Raw genomic sequence first — 26,379 nt, 5'->3', positions numbered from 1 at the left:
AGAGTCCAATCTATAGTGGATCTAACATAATAGTGAGAGTGCAGTCCATAGTAGATCCAACATAATAGTGTGAGAGTCCAGTCCATAGTGGATCTAACATAATAGAGTCCAATCTACAGTGGATCTAACATAATAGTGTGAGAGTCCAATCTATAGTGGATCTAACAAATAGTGTGAGAGTCCAGTCCATAGTGGATCTAGCATAATAGTGAGAGTCTAGTCCATAGTGGATCCAACATAATAGTGAGAGTCCAGTCCATAGTGGATCTAACATAATAGTGAGAGTCCAGTCCATAGTGGATCTAATATAATAGTGAGAGTCCAGTCCGTAGTGGATCTAACATAATAGTGTGAGAGTCCAGTCCATAGTGGACTGGACTCTCACACTATTATGTTAGATTCATGCTACATTCAGTCAGCATTCACAAGCCTCCATGAATCGCCTCATGTAGTTATAATAAATGACCTTGCATAACATGACAGGACATTCAACACTTCCACACTAACGAGCTCCTGAATAAGTAATGATGTCACATGTTTGTCCGCCGTCAACACAACACAGTTCTACATTTCTACTTGACATCCAAACAAAACCCTCCGACCTGACCGACCCCGACATTAGCTCAAAGATTTCTAATTTCCCTTGAAATCTCCCACAAACAAAAAGACAAGGAAGCCATCTCCAGTGACTAACTGTGAGTCACGGATGTAGGAAGAGAGACTTCTTCATGAATTCATAGAAAGCTTTTTTTTTGCCAGCTAAGCAGGGTTAAGAGGAGGTGAGCTCAAAATTATGCACGGGAAGAGAAGCGAGAATACTTCATGTCCTTTTAGAGACTCCCTGAAATAACACAGAACTTTATCTGCCTTCCTTTTTTGAACGTGAAATGACGAATTCCTGGATTTACAAACCCCGTTTCCATATGAGTTGGGAAATTGTGTTAGATGTAAATATAAACAGAATACAATGATTTGTAAATCATTTTCAACCGAAATTCAGTTGCAAATAATCATTAACTTTAGAATTTGATGCCAGTAACACGTGACAAAGAAGTTGGGAAAGGTGGCAATAAATACCGATAAAGTTGAGGAATGCTCATCAAACACTTATTTGGAACATCCCACAGGTGTGCAGGCTAATTGGGAACAGGTGGGTGCCATGATTGGGTATAAAAACAGCTTCCCAAAAAATTCTCAGTCTTTCACAAGAAAGGATGGGGCGAGGTACACCCCTTTGTCCACAACTGCGTGAGCAAATAGTCAAACAGTTTAAGAACAACGTTTCTCAAAGTGCAATTGCAAGAAATTTAGGGATTTCAACATCTACGCTCCATAATATCATCAAAAGGTTCAGAGAATCTGGAGAAATCACTCCACGTAAGCGGGATGGCCAGAAACCAACATTAAATGACCGTGACCTTCCATCCCTCACACGACACTGTTTTCAAAAACCGACATCAATCTCTTAAGGATATCACCACATGGGCTCAGGAACATTTCAGAAAACCACTGTCACTAAATACAGTTGGTCACTACATCTGTAAGTGCAAGTTAAAGCTCTACTATGCAAAGCGAAAGCCAATTATCAACAACATCCAGAAACCCCGCTGCCTTCTCTGGGCCCGAAATCATCCAAGATGGACTGATGCAAAGTGGAAAAGTGTTCTGTGGTCTGACGAGTCCACATTTCAAATTGTTTTTGGAAATATTCGACATCGTGTCATCCGGACCAAAGGGGAAGCGAACCATCTAGACTGTTATCGACGCAAAGTTGAAAAGCCAGCATCTGTGATGGTATGTGGGTGTATTAGTGCCCAAGGAATGGGTAACTTACACATCTGTGAAGGCACCATTAATGCTGAAAGGTACATACAGGTTTTGGAGCAACATATGCTGCCATCTAAGCGCCGTCTTTTTCATGGACGCCCCTGCTTATTTCAGCCAGACAAAGTTAAGCCACATTCAGCACGTTACAACAGCGTGGCTTCGTAAAAAAAGACTGCGGGTACTTTCCTGGCCCGCCTGCAGTCCAGACCTGTCTCACATGGAAAATGTGTGGCGCATTATAAAGCATAAAATATGACAGTGGAGACTCCGGACTGTTGAAAGACTAAAGTTCTACATAAAACAAGAATGGGAAAGAATTCCAATTTCAAAGCTTCAACAATTAGTTTCCTCAGTTCTCAAACGTTTAGTGAGTGTCGTTAAAAGAAAAGGTGATGTAACACAGTGGTGAACATGCCCTTTCCCAACTACTTTGGCACGTGTTGCAGCCATGAATTTCTAAGTTAATTATTATTCGCAAAAAAAAAAATAAAGTTTCTGAGTTTGAACATCAATCATGTTGTTTTTGTAGCATATTCAACTGAATATGGGTTGAATAGGATTTGCAAATCATTGTATTCTGTTTATATTTACATCTAACACAATTTCCCAACTCATATGGAAACGGGGTTTTGTATCATCAGACGTCACTCAGGCCCCCCCGAGCTGGGAGTCGCCAGCGTCGAGCAGCACCACTGACCTCTTGAGCGGGACGTCGCCCGTCTGCTCGTCAACGAAGTCCTGCTTGAGCTCCTCGGGGACGTCGCTGTCGCTGTCGTAATCCTGATAAGCGCTCTTCTCCAGCTCGTCGGACTCGTACTTTGGAAAAAAAAAAAAAAAAAAAAAGACACAAAAAAGATGAGTTGTGCAGGAAAAAAAAAATGGACTGAAAGAGTACAGAAGCATGCATGAATTATTTATGTTATGTCTGCGGCCATCTTCAGGATTCCGGTATGCGAAAGTCCAGATACCATATTGATATTGGTCCGATATCAGCAAGGAAAAAAAAAGTATTGGCTGATATCAGCTTGCATGTAATGTAATAAATAGTTTTTAAAATCCTCCAATAAGCAAACAAGAAAGCACTGTAAAAATACTCAAAGCACTCACAGTGAAGTGGGAACCCATCATTCATTCACACCTGGTGGTGGTAAGCTACATCAGCTATATAAAGGTTTTTGCTCATACAAACAATTTAAAATTTTTCTCTGTAATATGACACACGTTGGTGACTGCAAGACATACTTGATCAACAGCCAACAGCCATACAAGTCACACTGAGGGTGGCCGTACAAACAAATTTAACACTTTTACAAATATGCGCCATACTGTGAACCCACACCAAACAAGAATGTGGAACTGCCAGCATTGTCACTTATTTAAAGTTGGTTGATCGTAATAATTTGGAAAACCTCTGTAGAATAAAGGTAATTTACTGCAGAACTGGTTGCATCGTCACTTTATCAAAGGTGATTGATCTTAATAATTTAGTAAAAATCTGTAAAATTACGATATTTTTCCGTATTTATGTAAATATGTTTTCGATCATTATTTGGTTTACAATGTTTTACTTGAATTTTACAGTTTTCGTAGATGACCGTTTTTTTACAGATTTTTTTTTTTAGTGTGGGTAAACATTACAGCGTTTAGGCTACTGAGAGCTAGCAGCTACACAACAGCCAAGCACACGAGCTAAACATACGTAATAAGTGTCCTTAATTGAACAATATTAAAACAGCAATAGTCAACATAAAGAAGTAATAATTTTGAGTAGACTAAAATGCATTTTGACATTTTTCGATACTTTCCTACAAAAAGGGGACCACGTTAATTTAACAAAAACATTTTATGGTACATGAAACATATGTTTATTATTGCAATTTAGTCCTTAAATAAAATAGACAACTTGTCTTTTAGTAGTAAGTAAACAAAGACTTCTTATTAGTCTGCTGACATATTGTGTCATTTATACACCTATTATTTTATACACACTATAAAGGACAAACTGTAAAAAATGATTATTAATCCACTTGTTCATTTACTGTTAATATCTGCTTATTTTCTGTTTTAACATGTTCTATCTACACTTCTGTTAAAATGTAACAATCACTTATTATTCTCTTCTTTGATACTTTCAATTAGTTTTGGATGATACCACACATTAGGTATCGATCTGATACCAAGTAGTTACAGGATCATACATTAGTCATATTCAAAGTCCTCATGTGTCCAGGGACATATTTCCTAACTTTATAAACATAATATGATTTTTTAAAAAAGGAAAAACATTTTCGTGACGCAAAAAAATATCAACGTAATCATAGTAGTATTGACTCGATACGCTCTTGTAGTTGGTATCATTACAGTGGATGTCACTCATAGCGTTTGTTTACATTGTGCGGCGGTGAGCGATTGTATCCTCCTACGGTGTGTAGTGAAGCATGTTCAGCTATCCCTCGTCCTCCAGTGATAATGTTACTTGTAAAAAAACTCACTTTATTTGTCGACATGGAGGCAAGGATTAGTGATTTAGAACACTGCAGACTGCATGTTAGCTGCTCGCTAGCTAACCATGTCTTAAAGCAGTAGTCCCCAACCACCGGTCCGTGACACGTTTGCTACCGGGCTGCACAGAAACATTAATTGATTGATAAACTACCGCATTTTCTACGAATTATCTTCCGCCTGTCCCACTAAACACACCAATGAACTTGTTAATAGACGTATATTACAACTTTTTTGTTATTGTACACGGGACAAAACACACTAATGGACATATAAAATACTAATGTGCCAGATTTCAGCCACAGGCTATTTTTTAATTTTAATTTTGCTGTTTTTATCAGCCATGTCTTAAAGCACCTCTTCCTGAGGGTGTTTCAGTGTTACAACTTCACCTTTATCTTTACTTTTTACGCCAAAATGCATCAGTTCTCCCTTTTCTATCTACACACTGTCTGCTTGTAAGTGCTCTGTGTGAGTGCGCTGCCGAACATGCTCCTCTGCTTGTAAAACCAGCAATGTCACAACATAAAAACGCACCGTCCTCCCCGTTTAGAAACAATTATTCTAACGCTCTGTTTGAAAAGTACCGCTGCCCAATGCATTTATTTATTTTTTTTAAAGGGCATGACGGCGCGTTTTTATGTTGTGACATTGCTGGTTTTACAAGCAGAGGAGCATGTTCGGCAGCGCACACACACAGAGCACTTACATGCAGACACAGTGTGTGGATAGAAAAGGGAGAACGGATGCCTTTTGGCGTAAAAAGTAAAGATAAAGGTGAAGTTGTAACACTAAAACACCGCCAGGAAGAGGTGCTTTTAAGACATGGCTGATAAAAACAGCAACATTTAAAAATAGCCTTTATAATTATCACAAAAAACTTTGTATTACATTGTGTTCTGGACAAGAAGACAAAAGGTTGAAACCTTCCAAGAAGAATGCTCGCAAAACATCACTCGGACTACAAAGCGGACAGATGGCAGGATCTGCCCAACTTACACAGGAACTCTCTTTGAACTATTTTATGGAACTCTTTTTGAACTGTTCGGGAACCGAAGCAACGCTGTTTACGACCCACTTCCCTAAGAAAGGAGGAGGGTGGAGGAGTCAAATAAAAAAGGCAAAAAGAAGGTAACGAGGGGTAACAAAAGTCAAATAAAGAAGGAGGAGTACGATCTTGGGGCAGAGCGTGGTGCAGGACTGTACAGAGAGTACAGTGGCCATTCTATCCTTAGATCTGAGTCCAAATTTAATTCTGTCTCTGTTTGATTCTTTTCCTTTTGTCTTGTTTAATAGATGTCATCAGTGTTTGAACCTGACACAAAGTATAGTACCGTTTTTGATTCATTAGTACCGAGATACTATACTAGTACCGGTATACCGTACGAGCCGAAGTTAGACATTACATACAGATACAAAGTCTCAAAGGCAGAAGCGTGTTAGAAAGTATCCGCATCATTCAACTTACTGTGTAATGATGAGCTTAACTTAATGAATTATTGTGGCTGAAAACATGAATGACCACACCACTTCAATTTAAAGACAGTATAATTCTTTCTTAAGGGTAGTGCTGTTCTTGGTTTTGCGAGTAACTTTACTGGATCAAACTGTCTGGTGAGCGGGGCTTGCAGCCAGACCCCCAGGATGCAGAGGTAGCAGATGGCTTGCAGGTGGAAGGATATTTAATGGCAACAGGGAGCACAGGAAGTAGATTGTTCCAGAAGAAAAGGGGGGACTCAGGTGGAACTAAATAGAAGTCCTTAATGAGAGTCAGGTGTGCTGGCAGGGCATGGAACAGAAAGTAAAAGGTGCTTCACGACACAGAGACCAAAACAGGAAATACTGACAAAACAAGAGCACCAGGACAGGAAGTGATTCAAAAACTAGAAATAGGAGCACTAAACAGGAACTAAAACGCCAAAGACAGGAAAGCACGAACATGACCAAACCGTCAGTAAGATTTTTTTAACATTCCACACAACAACAAAAAAATACAAGTACGTCATTCATGCTGATATAGTATCGGCTTTTTATCGGTATCGGACAGTACTCAAGGTTCCAATATCGGTATCGTGAACAATTAGTATCGCCCCCCCAAAGAAAACATACTTCAGAGTATTACCCAGGGTACATTGTTTTTAAAATGCACTTTTATTAACCCCTTCAAAATATAGAAGAACGGCCGTTACTCGTCTATTACAGTTGTTTCCACACATAACCACCATAAATTAATTCCTGCCAAGAAGGAATCATAAATTACACATATACATATATATATATATATATATACATACAATCCAAGCTATGGAGCGGCATAGCTCGGTTGGTTGAGTGGCCGTGCCAGCAACTTGAAGGTTGCAGGTTCGATTCCCGCTTCCGCCATCCTAGTTACTGCTGTTGTGTCCTTGGGCAAGACACTTTACCCACCTGCTCCCAGTGCTAACCACACTGGTTTAAATGTAACTTAGATATTGGGTGTCACTAACTAAAGCGCTTTGACTCACTTGAGAAAAGCGCTATATAAATATAATTCACTTCACACTTCACACATATATAAATAAATATATATATATATATATATATATATACATATAAATATACATACACATATATACATATATGCACATATATATACATACATATATACACACACACAGACACACATATATATATATACATACATATATGTATGTATATATATACATATATGTTTATATATACACACACTTTTATACATACATATATGTATATACATATATATATATATATATATATACACACACACACTCACATATATATATGTATACATATATACACACACACACACACATATATATATATATATACATACATATATGTATATATATACATATATGTTTATATATACACACACACACACACACACACATATATACATACATATATGTTTATATATATATATACATATATGTTTATATATACACTATATATATATATATATATATATATGAGGCTAAAATAACAGAAAGAACACTGTTGAACAACTTAAGCTGTACATCTGTTAGAATAATTGTTTCTAAATTATCACAAAAACTTTTTTGTTACATTGAGTCCCCAGCGAGAAGAACGAAAGCTGTCTTTGGAACCTACCACAAGTAAGGCTCGTAAAACTCCACTGTGCAGGGGGTTCGGAAGCAAGATGAAGGAGTTACTATTTCTTTCATGTATTCAAATCAAACAGAAAGATATTGTTTTAACCCAATGACTATAAAAGCGAAAAGGAAGCAGGACCAGAATCCCCTCCAGGCGACCTCCTTGAACTCTTTTACGAACCTCTTCTGTGAACTGTTTTACGACCTTTTATGTGAACTGTTTACGACCTCGTCCTCAGAAACAGCAGTGGTCATGTGGTCGGAGAATGTCAAATAAAGGAGGACTTGTACAATCTTTTGCCACACTTTCATTCTCAAAATAATCTTACTCATCTCATCATATGAAATATAACGTCCTTCACCAATTATTTATTTATTTTTATTGTGATTACTTATGGAGTATATTGTGAATAAATTAAGAACAGGAATTGAACAAAAGTTATGTAAAAGAAAATGGGTAGGATCGAATAATCTCTGCTTCTTACTACTCTATTTAGAACATGTTGAAAAGAGAAACTCAAACTGTAGAAGGGTACCGTGTACAGGCAACTCTCCCCAATTGAGCCAAATTGAATTCTGTCTCTGATTAATTCCTTGCCTCTTGTCTTGTTAAATAAATGTCATCAGTGTTTGAACCTGACATCTTAAGCAAGAACGGGAAAGAATTCCACTTCGAAAATGTGCTTCCTCGGTTCCCAAACCTTTACTGAGTGTTGTTAAAAGGAAAGGCCATGTAACACACTGGTAAAAAATGCCTTTTTTGACATGTGTTGCTGTCATTAAATTCGAAGATCACGATTTGAAAAAAAAAACAACTACATTTCTCAGTGTGAACGTTAAATTTCTTGTCTTTGCAGTCTATTCAATTAAATATAAGTTGAAAAGGATTAGAAAATAATTGCAATCTCTTTTTATTTACCATTTACACAACCTGACAAATTCACTGCTTTTGGCTTTTGTATAACAACCAACCAACCTCTGCTAGACTCAAACGGGATCTATTCCGGTTATTTTTTTTGAAGAAGTGAGAAAAAAAAATGTAAAAGCGCAAGGTAACATCGGGTATTGAGAGCTTCGCCACGAAATGAAAGACCTCGGAGATAAGAAATTGGTCAAAGCGTAGCAGAAAAGATTTATTATTTCTTCCTTGTGTCCTGCTTAACTGTGAGCTCAGGCATCTCCACAGCACAAAGGAAGCCGAGGCTTATCACCGCCTGGCAGGTAAGATCGGGAAATATTGGAGTATATCTATATTTTAAAAGTAACTTCTGGAATAGAAAGAGAGGCAGGGTGTCATCCACAGATAGGACTTGACGCAGCGACTGAGTGGTTTTCTAGTGGGACACAATAGGACTTGGATTGGTGGGAAAAACAATAAAACCCTGTTTCCATATGAGTTGGGAAATTGTGTTAGATGTAAATATAAACAGAATACAATGATTTGAAAATCCTTTTCAACCCATATTCAGTTGAATATGCTACAAAGACAACATATTTGATGTTCAAACTCATAAACATTTTTTTTTTTTTGCAAATAATCATTAACTTTAGAATTTGATGCCAGCAACACGTGACAAAGAAGTTGAGAAAGGTGGCAATAAATACTGATAAAGTCGAGGAATGCTCATCAAACACTTATTTGGAACATCCCACAGGTGTGCAGGCTAATTGGGAACAGGTGGGTGCCAAAAAATGCTCTGTCTTTCACAAGAAAGGATGGGGCGAGGTACACCCCTTTGTCCACAACTGCATGAGCAAATAGTCAAACAGTTTAAGAACAACGTTTCTCAAAGTGCAATTGCAAGAAATTTAGGGATTTCAACATCTACGCTCCATAATATCATCAAAAGTTTCAGAGAATCTGGAGAAATCACTCCACGTAAGCGGCATGGCCAGAAACCAACATTGAATGACCGTGACCTTTGATCCCTCAGACGGCACTGTATCAAAAACCGACATCAATCTCTAAAGGATATCACCACATGGGCTCAGGAACACTTCAGAAAACCACTGTCACTAAACACAGTTCGTCGATACATCTGTAAGTGCAAGTTAAAGCTCTACTATGCAAAGCAAAAGCCATTTATCAACAACATCCAAAAACGCCGCCAGCTTCTGTGAGCCCGAGATCATCTAAGATGGACTGATGCAAAGTGGAAAAGTGTTCTGTGGTCTGACGAGTCCACATTTCAAATTGTTTTTGGAAATATTCGACATTGTGTCATCCGGACCAAAGGGGAAGTGAACCATCCAGACTGTTATCGACGCAAAGTTGAAAAGCCAGCATCTGTGATGGTATGGGGGTGCATTAGTGCCCAAGGCATGGGTAACTTACACATCTGTGAAGGCACCATTAATGCTGAAAGGTACATACAGCTTTTGGAACAACATATGCTGTCATCTAAGCGCCGTCTTTTGCCTGGACGCCCCTGCTTATTTCAGCAAGACAATGCCAAGCCACATTCAGCACGTGTTACAACAGCGTGGCTTCGTATAAAAAGAGTGCGGGTACTTTCCTGGCCCGCCTGCAGTCCAGACCTGTCTCCCATGGAAAATGTGTGGCGCATTATGAAGCGTAAAATACAACTGCGGAGACCCCGGACTGTTGAACGACTGAAGCTCTACATCAGGGGTGTCAAACTCAAATACAGAGTGGGCCAAAATTTCAAACTGAACAAAGCCGCGGGCCAAGGTTGAACAAATTAACCTTTTAATAGGGACCCAAACAAGTTTTGCAATGAATATTGAACAAACAAAGGCTTAAATAGGGCTTCACGGTGGAAGAGGGGTTAGTGCATCTGCCTCACAATACGAAGGTCCTGAGTAGTCCTGGGTTCAATCCCGGGCTCGGGATCTTTCTGTGTGGAGTTTGCATGTTCTCCCCGTGACTGCGTGGGTTCCCTCCGGGTACTCCGGCTTCCTCCCATGCAACAGGCAGAGCTTATGTAACGTGATAGTGCAAAATCAACTTTCAAAAAAACAAACAAAAAAACATCAGTGGTATATTAAATAAAATTTAATTTAAAAAATGAATGCCTCTTTTCTATTTGGAGCCTTCTGAGGTAAATATCAACATTAACTTTTTGCACAGGCTAATAAATCCAAAAATAAAATAAAACTCAGGTGGGCGGGGTTTGATGGTAGCGGGGGGTGTATATTGTAGCGTTCCGGTAGCGTTAGTGCTGCAAGGGGGTCTGGGTATTTGTTCTGTTGTGTTTATGTTGTGTTACAATGCGGGTGTTCTCCCGAAATGTGTTTTGTCATTCTTGTTTGGTGTGGGTTCACAGTGTGGCGCATATGTGTAACAATGTTAAAGTTGTTTATACGGCCACCCTCAGTGTGACCTGTATGGCTGTTGACCAAGTATGTGTTTTTGAAAACCGCATATATTATGTGACTTGGCCAGCACGCTGTTTATATGGAGGAAAACAGGGCGTGACGGCATGTTGTAGAGGACGCTAAAGGCAGTGCCTTTAAGGCACGCTCCCAATATTGTTGTCCGGGTGGAAATCAGGAGAATGGTTGCCCAGGGAGATTTTCGGGAAGGGCACTAAACTTCGGGAGTCTCCCGGGAAAATCGGGAGGGTTGGCAAGTATAAGTATTAGCGGTGAATGTGGTGTTACCGGCGGGCCAGCTCTAATGTTAATTTGATATTGCCTCAAGGGCCAAATTAAATTAAACGGTAGGCCAGAGTTTGACACCCATGCTCTACATAAAACAAGAATGGGAAAGAATTCCACTTTCAAAGCTTCAACAGTTCCCAAACGTTTATTGAGTGTTGTTAAAAGAAAAGGTGATGTAACACAGTGGTGAACATGCCCTTTCCCAACTACTTCGGCACGTGTTGCAGCCATGAAATTCTAAGTTAATTATTATTTGCAAAAAATAAAAAATAAAGTTTATGAGTTTGAACATCAAATATGTTGTCTTTGTAGTGCATTCAACTGAATATTAGTTGAAAAGGATTTGCAAATCATTGTATTCCGTTTATATTTTCATCTAACACAATTTCCCAACTCATATGGAAATAGGGTTTGTATAAGCAAGCATTTACTACACTGGGTGTTCGCTGCCAGTTTTAGGCCAGCTGTGTGGCTCCTGAGCCACGTGCATGGGGGGCCATTGGGTGTTGGGACAGCTTCTCGGCCAACCTAAAAACCCTGCAAGAACTGCCGGGTGATTAAAAAGTTAGAATGGGCCCGGTGACGACGGCTCACACGGTGATTACGTTGTCTCTTTATTAACTCTGGGTGTATCGCAACAGGTATCCTCATTAATTAGTCACACTGGTGGAAGTATTCATCACACTGACTGGCAATCACGTCAAAGCGAGTCCTCGATCCAGATGGGGCGTTTAGCAGCACTTTTAATGTCATACTAGGTCAGGAGTTGATAACTGGGCTGTCATGCAACACGATAATATTCCCAGGTAATGGCTTGCAATTTAGTGCGAGCTCCCAGGTATCCGGCTCAATTAAATATTCACGTTGACTAAGGTACCAATATTTTGGTACCCGTACCAAAATGTATTTCGATACTTTTAAAAGGGACCACAAAAAATGTCATTATTGCCTATATTTTACCAAAAAATCTTAATGTACATTAACATTCTCTTTTAGTAGTACGGACACAAACAAAAACTCTTAATTAGTCTGCTGACGTATGCAGTGACATATTGTGTCAGGATAATTGTATCTAAGTTATCAACAAAAACTTTGTTCCGAGTTCCCGGCGTGCAGACAAACGCTGTCTTTGATCTTGCCGATCAAAAGGCTTGTAAAACTCCACTGTGTAGGATGGGAAGCGACATGAAAGGTGTTGTGTTCTTTGATGCATTTTAATCCACAGGAAGATTTGGTCTTGACCCCAGATCTACAAAGCGGAGAGGAAGCAGGACCTGACCGACCCCCACTCCAGGCACCTTTTCTTTGAACTGTTTGGTATCCAAAGGCGATGGCTGTTTACGACCCCCCTTCCCTTAAAAACAGCCGTTGCTATGTAATCAGGGAAAGTCAGAGCGTGGTGGAAGACTGTATGAAGAGTACAGCCCACACGTTTCTCCTCAATTGAGCTAAATTAAATTCCTTGCTTCTTTGTTTGATTAATAGATGTCATCAGTGTTTGAACCTGACAATATCGTGTCATTTATTTGCCTATTATTTTATGAGGGACAAACTGTAAAAAAATATTATTAATCCACTTGTTTATTTACTGTTAATATCTGCTTATTTTCTGTTTTAGCATGTTCTATCTACACTTCTGTTAAAATGTAATAATCACTTATTCTTCTCTTCTTTGATACTGTACATTAGTTTTGGATGATACCACGCAATTAGGTATCGATTTGATACCAAGTAGTTACAGGAGCCCACATTGTGAATTGTGAATTATATTTATATAGCGCTTTTCTCTAGTGACTCAAAGCGCTTTTACATAGTGAAACCCAATATCTAAGTTACATTTAAACCGGTGTGGGTGGCACTGGGAGCAGGTGGGTAAAGTGCCTTGCCCAAGGACCCAACAGCAGTGACTAAGATGGCAAAAGCGGGAATCGAACCTGCAACCCTCAAGTTGCTGGCACGGCCGCTCTACCAACCGAGCTATGCCGCCACATTGGTCATATTCAAAGTCCATTGACGTGTTTCCTGACTTTATAAACATAAGAATTTTTAAAAAAGGAAAAAATATTCTGTGAGGATAAAACATATCGATGTAATGATAGTAGTGTCGACTAGATACGCTCTTGTACTTGGTATCATTACAGTGGATGTCAGGTGTATGGCATTTGTTTACATTGTGACGCCGGTGAGCTATTGTATCCAACGGTGTGTAGTGAAGCATGTTTAGCTAGTCCTCGTCCTCCAGTGATCATGCTACTTGTAGTAAACTTACTTTATTTTTCGCCATGGAGGCCAGGATTAGTGATTTAGAAGTAGCTAAAACACTTCCTGAGGGTGTTTCAGTTGTTATAACTTCACTTTTATCTTTACTCTTTACACCAAAATGTGTCTATTCTCCCTTTTTTGTCTACACACTGTCTCTGCTTGTAAGTACTCTGTGTGCGTGCGCTGCCGAACATGCTCCTCTGCACGCAAAACCAACAATGTAAAAAAAACAAAAAAACAATGGGGAACCGGTACTTTTTTTTACGTTTTTGATTCATTAGTACCGCGATACTATACTATACTATACTAGTACCGGTATGGCATACAAGCCTAGTGTGGACACACATTTCCCTCCCTCAGCACTCACCCCGTTGGACGCCAGCACGTCTTCCGCCTCCTCCTCTTTCTGTTCAAAGTGCATTTCAAAGGGGTTTCCGTCTTGCAGGTACTGCTGGAACAGAGACAGCTCCCCCAGGATTAGGATGGAGGCGCCCTGGCGGCTCGGGGACAGCGAAGGGGAGCGACAATGGTCCATGAACTTGAACTCCTGGTCCGTGGAAGATCAGACAGTGGATGAAATGATTAAAAGCTTGGACAAAAAATGGCATAAATAGGCACAGCTCTCCAATTGTAATGGACATTTTTCCTTACAGTAAGACGACAAATTAGGGAGGAGTGGAGTGTTTTATTGTCCACTTTTTTTCCAAGTCATACCAAAGACTATAAAATGGGAGCCATCACCTTCCTTGCGTGGCACTCCGCATTAAAGGCCTACTGAAATGAGATTTTCTTATTTAAACGGGGATAGCAGGTCCATTCTATGTGTCATACTTGATCATTTCGCGATATTGCCATTTTTTTGCTGAAAGGATTTCTACTTAGGCTGCTGCCCCCGCGACCCCACCTCGGATAAGCGGAAGAAGATGGATGGATGGATGGATTGTGAACGATAGATAAAATTTAAAAAAAAATACAGTTCACCTTTAAAGGCCTACTGAAAGCCACTACTAGCGACCACGAAGTCTGATAGTTTATATATCAATGATGAAATATTAACATTGCAACACATGCCAATACGGCCGCTTTAGTTTACTAAATTGCAATTTTAAATTTCCCGCCGAAAAATCCTGTTGAAAACGTTGTGGTTTGATGACGCGTGACGTCTCGGATTGTAGCGGACATTTTTTTCCAGCCCGATCCCAGCTATAAGTAGTCTGCTTTAATCGCATAATTCCACAGTATTCTGGACATCTGTGTTGCTGAATCTTTTGCAATTAGTTCAAATAATAATGGAGACGTCAAAGAAGAAAGCTGTAGGTGGGAAGCGGTGTATTGCGGCCGCCTTTAGCAACACAAACACAGCCGGTGTTTCCTTGTTTACATTCACGAAGGTGAAGCTTTACTATGGAACAGAGCGGTCAAGCGAACATGGTTCCCGACCACATGTCAACCGGCAGACAATTGTGGTCATAAGTGGGCTCTTACCGTAGACACAAGCGGTGCTTGCATCGTTCCTCGTGCACCTGTCAAAGAGGACACTGCGTGGCTTCCCTCAGAGACACTGGCGGTCACCACACCCCTCCGACTTTCAGGTACGACCATATAATCTCACTAAAAACACTAGTAACACAATAAGCAGATGAGGGATTTTCCAGAATTATCCTTGTAAATGTGTCTAATAACATCTGAATCGCTCCCACCGCCCTCTCTTTTTTTTATTTTCTAGTCCTTCACTCTCACTTTCCTCATTCACGAATATTTCATCCTCGCTCAAATTAATGGGGAAATCGTCGCTTTCTCGGTCCGAATCGCCCTCGCTGCTGGTGGCCATGATTGTAAACAATGTTCAGATGTGAGGAGCTCCACAACCCGTGACGTCACGCGCACATCGTCTGCTACTTCCGATACAGGCAAGGCTTTTTTATTAGCAACCAAAAGTTGCCAACTTTATCGTCGATGTTCTCTACTAAATCTTTTCAGCAATAATATGGCAATATCGCCAAATGATCAAGTATGACACATAGAATGGACCTGCTATCCCCGTTTGAATAAGAACATCTCATTTCAGTCGGCCTTTAAAGTGAGCACACACAATAAATAACTGTGCGAAAATTCGGACTTACGTGGAGCTGCGAGATGTTGAAGTTCGATTTGACAGGGCAAAGCTCCCATGTTTCGTTTTCCAGAAACATCCGCAGCTCCTCCAGTCGGGCCCTAAGAAATTGAAAAGGAGGAGAAATGAATGAAATCTGTACTTGTACAATTACTAAAGAAACAAAGGTGCACATTTTGAACTGTCAATATACAAACCCTGTTTCCATATAAGTTGGGAAATTGTGTTAGATGTAAATATAAACAGAATACAATGATTTGCAAATCCTTTTCAACCCATATTCAGTTGAATATGCTACGAAGACAACATATTTGATGTTCAAACTGATAAACATTTATTTATTTTTGGCAAATAATCATTAACTTTAGAATTTTATGCCAGAAAAACGTGACAAAGAAGTTGGGAATGGTGGCAATAAATACTGATAAAGTAGGGGAATGCTCATCAAACAGTTATTTGGAACATCCCACAGGTGTGCAGGCTAATTGGGAACAGGTGGGTGCCATGATTGGGTATAAAAACAGCTTCCCAAAAAATGCTCAGTCTTTCACAAGAAAGGATGGGGCGAGGTACACCCCTTTGTCCACAACTGCGTGAGCAAATAGTCAAACAGTTTAAGAACAACCTTTCTCAAAGTGCAATTGCAAGAAATTTAGGGATTTCAACATCTACGCTCCATAATATCATCAAAAGGTTCAGAGAATCTGGAGAAATCACTCCACGTAAGCGGCATGGCCAGAAACCAACATTGAATGACCGTGACCTTCCATCCCTCAGACGGCACTGTATCAAAAACCAAAATCAATCTCAAAAGGATATCACCACATGGGCTCAGGAACACTTCAGAAAACCACTGTCACTCAATACAGTTGGTCGCTACATCTGTAAGTGCAAGTTAAAGCGCTACTACGCAAAGCGAAAGCCATTTATCAACAACATCCAGAAACGCTGCCGAATTCTCTGGGCCCGAGATCATCCAAGATGGACTGATGCAAAGTGGAAAAGTGTCCTGTGGTCTGACGAGTCCACATTTCAAATTTTGGGGGGAAATATTCGACATCGTGTCATCTGGACCAAAGGGGAAGCGAACCATCCAGACTGTTATCGACGCAAAGTTGAAAAGCCAGCATGTGTGATGGTATGGGGGTGCATTAGTGCCCAAGGCATGGGTAACTTACACATCTGTGAAGGCACCATTAATGCTGAAAGGTACATACAGGTTTTGGAACAACATATGCTGCCATCTAAGCGCTGTCTTTTTCATGGACGCCCCTGCTTATTTCAGCAAGACAACGCCAAGCACGTGTTACAACGGCGTGGCTTCGTAAAAAAAAGAGTGCGGGTACTTTCCTGGCCCGCCTGCAGTCCAGACCTGTCTCCCATGGAAAATGTGTGGCGCATTATGAAGCGTAAAATACGACAGCGGAGACCCCGGACTGTTGAACGACTGAAGCTCTACATAAAACAAGAATGGGAAAGAATTCCACTTTCAAAGCTTCAACAATTAGTTTCCTCAGTTCCCAAACATTTATTGAGTGTTGTTAAAAGAAAAGGTGATGTAACACAGTGGTGAACATGCCCTTTCCCAACTACTTTGGCAGGTGTTGCAGCTATGAAATTCTAAGTTAATTATTATTTGCCTAAAAAAAAAATAAAGTTGTCTTTGTAGCATATTCAACTGAATATGGGTTGAAAAGGATTTGCAAATCATTGTATTCTGTTTATATTTACATCTAACACAATTTCCCAACTCATATGGAAACAAGGTTTGTAAACAACTGTCTCAAGGAACTTTACAAAGCCAAAGAGCGAGAGGCCGTCAAATGGAAAAAAACGTGAGTTGACTGAAGTGACGGCAGAAAATGTGGAGGCGGAGAGGAGGCATGTCAAGTGTGGTAGAGTGTTTGGAGCGGCACACGGCGCCCTGGAGGCTCCTCGCTGTTGCTTCACTTACATTGAATTAAGGCTGGGGAGGACTCGGGGGGACTGCTGTTAAAGGCGAGATACAGCAATGGATTTTACATTTGGATTTTCATCTCAGCCTGTAAGTTGACTCAGACTCCAGGGAAACAAGCAGCATTGTGTATGCACGCTGAAGAAGTCGTCACATTACTGCTGTCATCTCAGCATCATGTGCACTCTCCATTTTCATAATATTACCTTTTCATAATTACACTTATGAAGTATTATCGATGACTCCTGACAGGTAATCACAGCAGCGTGGTTTTAGTCCTGGCACACATAATGGAGTGGAGGGCAGCGGGTTACTATATCACGGCCGTGATGAAGTGTCAACTCTTAGAACCTGGCACGCTTGGAGCCGGGAAAAAGTCCAATCAATCAATCAATGTTTACTTATATAGCCCGAGATCACAAGTGTCTCAAAGGGCTGCACAAGCCACAACCACATCCTCAGCTCAGGTCCCACATCAGGGCAAGGAAAAACTCAACTCAGTGGGAAAACAATGAGAAACCTTGGAGGGGACCGCAATTAACGTCGAGTGGATCTAGTTAAGTGTGAGAGTCCAGTCCAGAGTGGATCTAACATAATAGTGTGAGTCCAGTCCATAGTGGATCTAACATAATAGTGAGAGTCCAGTCCATAGTGGATCTAACATAATAGTGAGAGTCCAGTCCATAGTGGATCTAACATAATAGTGAAAGTCCAGTCCATAGTAGATTCAACATAATAGTGAGAGTCCAGTCCATAGTGGATCTAACATAATAGTGTGTGTGTCCAGTTCATAGTGGATCTAACATAATAGTGAGAGTCCGGTCCATAGTGGATCTAACATAATAGTGTGTGAGTCCGGTCCATAGTGGATCTAACATAATAGTGAGAGTCCAGTCCATAGTGGATCTAACATAATAGTGAGAGTCCATTCCATAGTGGAGCTAACATAATAGTGTGAGAGTACAGTCCATAGTGGATCCAACATAATAGTGAGAGTCCAGTCCATAGTGGATCTAACATAATAGTGAGAGTCCAGTCCATAGTGGATCTAACATAATAGTGAGAGTCCAGTCCATAGTGGAGCTAACATAATACTGACAGTCCAGTCCATAGTGGATCTAACATAATAGAGTGAGTCCAGTCCATAGTGGATCTAACATAATAGTGAGTCCAGTCCATAGTGGATCCAACATAATATTGAGAGTCCAGTCCATAGTGGATCTAACATATTAGTGAGAGTCCAGTCCATAGTGGATCCAACATAATATTGAGAGTCCAGTCCATAGTGGATCTAACATATTAGTGAGAGTCCAGTCCATAGTGGATCTAACATATTAGTGAGAGTCCAGTCCATAGTGGATCTAACATAATAGTGAGAATCCAGTCCATAGTGGATCCAACATAATAGTGTTAGAGTCCATTGTGGGGCCAGCAGGAGACAGGTCAGCAGCACAGAGACGTCCCCAACTGATCCACAGATGTGTGGTCCACCCGGTTGAAGCGTGTTCTAACAAATCTCACCTGTGGTAGTTTTTGAAATAGTTGACACTCTGCCGCTTGATGGACTCCTGCAGGACCTCCGATTTACTGCCGCAGAATTCTACACCCACTTGCATCAACCTGGGAAGAGCGAGGAAGGAAACGGCCATGAGTTAAAATAAGATAAGATAAGATAAGAAGTGGGGATGTTGTACACTGATCTGGTGACTCGCCACCACAAATTCAGATCTTGATTTTATTTTGTAGAAATGATGGCGGCCTTAAATGCCCCATGGGTCAGTACTAGTGATGTCCGACAATATCGGACTGCTGTTATTATCGGCCGATACATGCTTTAAAATCGGAAATTATCGGTATCGGTTTCAAAAAGTAAAATTCATGACATTTTAAAACGCTGCTGTACGGAGTAGTACACGGACGTAGGTAGATTTACAGAGCACCAAAAAAACTTAAAGGCACTGCCTTTGTGTGCCGGTCCAATCACATAATCATCTTTTGATTTGATGTACTTAGTCCATAAGTACACAAACGTGTACTTCATCTTTATATGTTAGAGGACGTTAACTATCAGGTTAACATGGTCGGCAGCACTGACCGGCTATTAGAAACCATGATTTTCAGGTATAAACATATAAAAAAATTAAATGAAAAAAAACCCTCAAAACTAGAATAAAACGTTAGCATACTAACATTCTCACAAGTATGTTAGCGGACGTTAACTATCAGGCTAACATGGTCGGCAGCACTGACCGACTATTAGAAACCATGATTTTCAGGTATAAACAAACAAAAAAATTAAATAAAATAAAAACCCTCAAAACTTGAATAAAACGTTAGCATGTTAACATTCTCACAAGTATGTTAGCGGACGTTAACTATTAGCTTAACATGGTCAGCAGCACCGACCGGCTATTAGAAACCATGATTTTCAGGTATAAACATATAAAAAAATTAAATTAAAAAAACCCCTCAAAACTAGAAATAAAACGTTAACATGCTAACATTCTCACAAGCATGTTAGCTGACTATATTAGCTTAACTATGTCGGCAGCACCGACTATCACAAACCATGATTTGTAGGTTGAAACATTCAAAATTAGCAAAAAAACAAGTTAGGATAAAACCTTAGCATGCTAACGTTCTCACAAGCATGCTAGCGTACGTTAACTATAACCTTTACTTGTTTGGCCGCACAGACTACAACAAACCATGGTTTTCAGGTATAAACATACAAAATTTGCAATAAAAGAAGCTATCAGAGAACGTTAGCGATGGGAATTGTAAACACTAACTACTTATGAAAGCAGTTGGCTGCCATCTTGCTCAGGTCACTGTCTGTAAGGAGCTATTTATGAAAGCAGTTGGCAGCCATCTTGCTCAGGTCACTGTCTGCAAGGAACTATTTATGAAAGCAGTCGGCGGCCATCTTGCTCAGGTCACTGTCTGTAAGACCCCAATTCAGTAGTGCACACCATTTCGGAAATAAGAACCAAAAGGTGCTGTCCACACATGTGGCCACTAAGACTTTTTAATATTGACACTGTTGTTGATGTTATTCATTTTTGTTTGTTGGATTGCTTTGTGTCATGTTTGTGTGTCCTCCCAATTCCTCTGTTGCTTGCTCCTCTGAATGTTACTGGGTTTGCTTTTGGAAGCGGTAGTGTATTATTTTGGTATTATTTTGTTGGATTGATTCATTAAGATATAAAAATTTAATTAATAAATAAAGTGACGTTAACGACGTAAACGGCGGGCGAGGGCGCTCCACGAAATACCGTGTGTAAATACGCCATAATGACTGAAAGCCAATATATATCCTCGCTGTTCTGCCGGGAAATTTTCCATGTTTGCAGTTTGAATGTTGTAAAAACTCTTCCTGGCTTAAGAAGACATTTTCCATGAAAAAATAAATAAAATACGAAAATATGTATCTGTCATTGAAACCGAAAAATTGCAACTTTGGTGCCATGCCGTGCCTATATCTAATAGTATAGGCAAGAAAAAAAGTGTTTGCAATTTAACCACTGGCCATTGGATCTTTGTTTTATTTTTGCCCCAAAAATTAAAATACAAATAAAATAAAATAATTAAAAAAAAGATCTCTGGCTCTCACAGACCTGTAACTTCTTCTTTAAGAAGCTCTTCTGTCCTCCACTCGTTACCTGTATTAATGGCACTTGTTTGAACTCGTTTTCTGAATAAAAGACACCTGTCCACAGCCTCAAACAGTCAGACTCCAAACTCCACTATGGCCAAGACCAAAGAGCTGTCGAAGGACACCAGGAAAATAATTGTAGACCTGCACCAGACTGGGAGGAGTGAATCTACAATAGGCAAGCAGCCTGGTGTGAAAAAAACAATTGTGGGAGCAATTATCAGACGATGGAAGACATACAAGACCACTGATAATCTCCCTCGATCTGGGGCTCCACGCAAGATCTCATCCCGTGGGGTCAAAATGATCATGAGAACGATGAGCAAAAATCCCAGACCTGGTGATTGACTTGCAGAGAGCTGGGACCAAAGTAACAAAGGTTACCCTCAGTAACACACTAGGTTGACAGGGAATCAAATCCTGCAGTGCCAGACGTGTCCCCCTGCTTAAGCCAGTGCATGTCTAGGCCTGTCTGAAGTTTGCCAGAGAGCACATGGATGATACAGCAGAGGATTGGGAGAATGTTATGTGGTCCGATGAAACCAAAATAGAACTTTTTGGTATAAACTCGACTCGTCATGTATGGAGAAAGAAGAATACGGAGTTGCATCCCAAGAACACCATACGTACTGTGAAGCATGGGGGTGGAAACATCATGCTTTGGGGCTGTTTTTCTGCTAAGGGGACAGGACGATTGATCCGTGTTAAGGAAAGAATGAATGGAGCCATGTCCTCCTTCCTTCAGTGTGAGCTTTGAATGGTTGACCAAATACTTATTTTCCACCATAACCTTAAAGACACTGCCTTTGCGTGCCGGCCCAGTCATATAATATCTACGGCTTTTCACACACACAAGTGAATGCATGCATACTTGGTCAACAGCCATACAGGTCACACTGAGGGTGGCCGTAAAAACAACTTTAGCACTGTTACAAATGTGTGAACCCACACCAAACAAGAATGACAAACACATTTCGGGAGAACATCCGCACCGTAACACAACAGAAAAAATACCCAGAACCCCTTGCAGTACTAACTCTTCCGGGACGCTATATTCATTTTGAGAAGCACCAGTAATTATAATAAAAACAAAAAAAGACAACAATACCTGCTGATGACATCCAACACGACTATGAAGTCATCATATTTGAAGTTGGACATGTCGGTACCCAGGATGTACGCCTTCACCTTTAACTGGACGTCCTGGTGAGAAGGACAACTTCTCATTGAAGTCAACTTTTTACGAGTGAGTGTGAAAATGAGAAATGCGAAGAGCACAACCTGCCAGATCCTGGTGAGTCCGTGCTCCAGCTTCTTCTTCACGTAGCTGCGGTCCACCACCAGGTCATCAGACTCATCTGGGCGTTGGAGACAGAGACAGAGAGAGAGAGGCTGAGGAACAACACATCTTCTTGCCTTCCACTTTTCTTTTGTTTCTGTTGAGTCCATAGTGGATCAAACACAATAGTATGAGAGTCCAGTCCATAGTGGATCTAACATAATAGTGAGAGTCCAGTCCATAGTGGATCTAACATAATAGTGAGAGTCCAGTCCATAGTGGATCTAAAATAATAGTGTGAGACCAGTCCATAGTGGATCTTACATAATAGTGAGAGTCCAGTCCATAGTGGATCTAACATAATAGTGTGAGAGTCCAGTCCATAGTGGATCTAACATAATAGTGAGAGTCCAGTCCATAGTGGATCTAACATAATAGTGAGAGTCCAGTCCATAGTGGATCTAACATAATAGTGTGAGAGTCCAGTCCATAGTGGATCTTACATAATAGTGTGAAAGTCTAGTCCTTTGTGGATTCAACATAATATTGTGAAAGTCCAGTCCATTGTGGATCTAACATCATAGTGTGAGTCCAGTCCATAGTGGATCAAACATAATAGTGCAAGAGTCCAGTCCATAGTGGATCTAACATAATAGTGTGAGAGTCCAGTCCATAGTGGATCTAACATAATAGTGAGAGTCCAGTCCATAATGGAGCTTACATAATAGTGTGAGAGTCCAGTCCATAGTGGATTTAACATAATAGTGAGAGTCCAGTCCATAATGGAGCTTACATAATAGTGTGAGAGTCCAGTCCATAGTGGATCTAGTGTGAGAATCCAGTCCATAGTGGACTAATGTGTGTATATATATATATATATATATATATATATATATATATATATATATATATATATGTATATATACACACACACACTGTATGTATAAATAATATGTACTTTTCAGTTCTTATGTGTCTTGTGCATGTTAAAAATTGACAAAAAATAATTTTCATTTCCATATATATATATACATATATGGAAATGAAAATTATTTTTTGTGTATATATATATATATATATATATACACATACATATATATATATATATATATATATATATATATATATATACACATACATATATATATATATATATATGTATATATATATACACATACATATATATATATATATATATATATATATATATATATATATATACACATACATACATACATATATATATATATACACATACATACATACATATATATATATATACACATACATACATACATATATACAGTATATATATATATATATATATATATAGTAGTACAGGCCAAAAGTTTGGACACACCTTCTCATTTCAACGTGTTTCCTTTATTTTCATGACTATTTACATTGTTGTTTGACACCCGTGAAGTGAAAACCCTTTTTCAGGTGACTACCTCTTGAAGCTCATGGAGAGAATGCTGAGAGTGTGCAAAACAGTAATCAGAGCAAAGGGTGGCTATTATGACTTGGTCATTTGAAAAGGAGCTGGCCTGCTGTAAAAGTGTGGGTAAACCTGTCTTACTGCATGTCTGTGACTCAACCACAACAATCTTTTACTTCCTCTCTCACCAAAGCTCTTCTCCCACCATTGCTCGGTTTCGGAAAAAGTTGTAATCGTCCCGAACTTCCATTTAAGGATTATGGAGGCCACTTGAACCTTAAATGCTGCAGAAATTATTTTGTAATCTTGGCCAGATCTGCGCCTTGCCACAGTCCTGTCGCTGAGCTCCTTGGGCGGCTCCTTCAAGCCTATAATTCTCATTTGCTCTGACATGCAGTGAGAGCTGTGAGGTCTTGCACAGACAGGTGTGGGCCTTCCCTCATCACGTCCAATCAGGACCATTAAACACAGCTGGACTCCAATGAAGGAGCAGAACCATGGATCACAAGACATGTGAGAATATTTAGGACCATGTGATATTTCACTGTTTCTTTTTCAATACATTAGCTGCTTTTTTCTGTCAAGATGGAGTGCAGAGTGTGCAAACCCAGTTTCCATAGGAGTTGGGAAATTGTGTTAGGTGTAAATATAAATAGAATACAATGATTTGCAAATCCTTTTCAACCCATATTCAGTTGAATATGTTACAAAGACAACATATTTGATGTTTTTTTTTGCAATTAATAATTAACTTAGAATTTCATGGCTGCAACACGTGCCAAAGTAGTTGGGAAAGGGCATGTTCACCACTGTGTTACATCACCTTTTCTTTTAACAACACTCAATAAACGTTTGGGAACTGAGGAAACTAATTGTTGAAGCTTTGAAAGTGGAATTCTTTCCCATTTTTGTTTTATGTAGAGCTTCAGTCGTATTTTACGGTTCATAATGCGCCACACATTTTCGATGGGAGACCGGTCTGGGCTGTAGGCGGGCCAGGAAAGTACCCGCACTTTTTTCGAAGCCACCCTGTTGTAGCAGATGCTGAATGTGGCTTGGCATTGTCTTGCTGAAATAAGCAGGGGCGCCCAAGAAAAAGACGGCGCTTGGATGGCAGCATATGTTGTTCCAAAAGCTGTATGTACCTTTCAGCATTAATGGTACCTTCACAGATGTGTAAGTTACCCATGCCTTGGGCACTAATGCACCCCCATACCATCACAGATGCTGGCTTTTAAACTTTTGCGTCGATAACAGTCTGGATGGTTCGCTTCCCCTTTGGTCCAGATGACACGATTTGTAATGTGGACTCGTCAGACCACAGAACAGTTTTCCACTTTGCATCAGTTCATCTTAGATGAGCTCGGGCCCAGCGAAGCCGGCGGCGTTCCTGGGTGTTGTTGATAAATGGCTTTCGCTTTGAATAGTAGAGTTTTAACTTGCACTTACAGATGTAGTGACCAACTGTAGTTACTGGCAGTGGTTTTATGAAGTGTTCCTGAGCCCATGTGGTGATATCCTTTACACACTGATGTCATTTTTTGATGCAGTACCGCCTAAGGGATCAAAGGTCCGTAATATCATTGCTTAAGTGCAGTGATTTCTCCAGATTTTCTGAACCTTTTGATGATTTTACAGACCGTAGCTGGTAAAATCCCTAAATTCCTTGCAATAGCTCGTTGAGAAATGTTGTTCTAAAACTGTTCGACAATTTGCTTACAAAGTGGTGACCCTCGCCCCATCCTTGTGTGTGAATTACTTAGCATTTAATGGAAGCTGTTTTTATACCCAATCATGGCACCCACCTGTTCCCAATTAGCCTGCACACCCGTGGGATGTTCCTAATAAGTGTTTGATGAGCATTCCTCAACTGTATCAGTATTTAGTGCCACCTTTCTCAACTTCTGTGTCACATGTTGCTGGCATCAAATTCTAAAGTAATTGATTATTTGCAAACACAATTTTTTTTTATCAGTTTGAACATCAAATATGTTGTCTTTGTAGCATATTCAACTGAATATGGGTTGAAAAGGATTTGCAAATCATTGTATTCTGTTTATATTTACATCTAACACAATTTCCCAACTCATGCGGAAACGGGGTTTGTACAGGATAACCTTAGTGTAGAAGGGGCCTTAGATTACCATTGCAACTGGGCGGTATAGCTCGTTTGGTAGAGTGGCTGTGCCAGCAACTTGAGGGTTCCAGGTTCGATTCCCGCTTTCGCCATCCTAGTCACTGCCGTTGTGTCCTTGGGCAAGACACTTTACCCACCTGCTCCCAGGTTTAAATGGAACTTAGATATTGGGTTTCACTATGTAAAGCGCTTTGAGTCACTAGAGAAAAGCGCTACATAAATATAATTCACATCACTTCACTTCACTAATTAAATGAACATAGTAAGCACATTGAAATGTGAATTATATTTATATAGCGCTTTTCTCAAGTGACTCAAAGCGCTATACATAGTGACACCCAATATCTAAGTTACATTTAAACCAGTGTGGGTGGCACTGGGAGCAGGTGGGCAAAGTGTCTTGCCCAAGGACACAACGGCAGTAACTAGGATGGCACAAGCGGGAATCGAACCTGCA

At 40.1% G+C, this 26,379-nt stretch overlaps 1 protein-coding gene across 2 annotated transcripts in view; it reads right to left on the bottom strand.

Annotated features, from left to right (window-relative positions):
• vps50 (VPS50 EARP/GARPII complex subunit) overlaps window positions 1-26,379 on the bottom strand; it is a 335,202-nt gene that overhangs the window by 118,895 nt on the left and 189,928 nt on the right. For both annotated transcript variants that reach the window (XM_061882573.1, XM_061882574.1), the window contains exons 14-19: window positions 22,350-22,426; window positions 22,177-22,271; window positions 18,935-19,033; window positions 15,470-15,560; window positions 13,714-13,893; window positions 2,525-2,643 (exon numbers count right to left, since the gene is read on the bottom strand). In XM_061882573.1, coding sequence (XP_061738557.1) covers window positions 2,525-2,643; window positions 13,714-13,893; window positions 15,470-15,560; window positions 18,935-19,033; window positions 22,177-22,271; window positions 22,350-22,426 — 661 coding nt within the window. The remainder of the gene's footprint in view (window positions 1-2,524; window positions 2,644-13,713; window positions 13,894-15,469; window positions 15,561-18,934; window positions 19,034-22,176; window positions 22,272-22,349; window positions 22,427-26,379) is intronic.

The sequence above is a fragment of the Nerophis ophidion genome, linkage group LG21 (genome assembly GCF_033978795.1).
Source record: "Nerophis ophidion isolate RoL-2023_Sa linkage group LG21, RoL_Noph_v1.0, whole genome shotgun sequence".
NCBI lineage: Eukaryota > Metazoa > Chordata > Actinopteri > Syngnathiformes > Syngnathidae > Nerophis > Nerophis ophidion.
The sequence above is the reverse complement of the archived record's forward strand: the minus strand, read 5'-3'. Positions and strand labels throughout refer to the sequence as shown.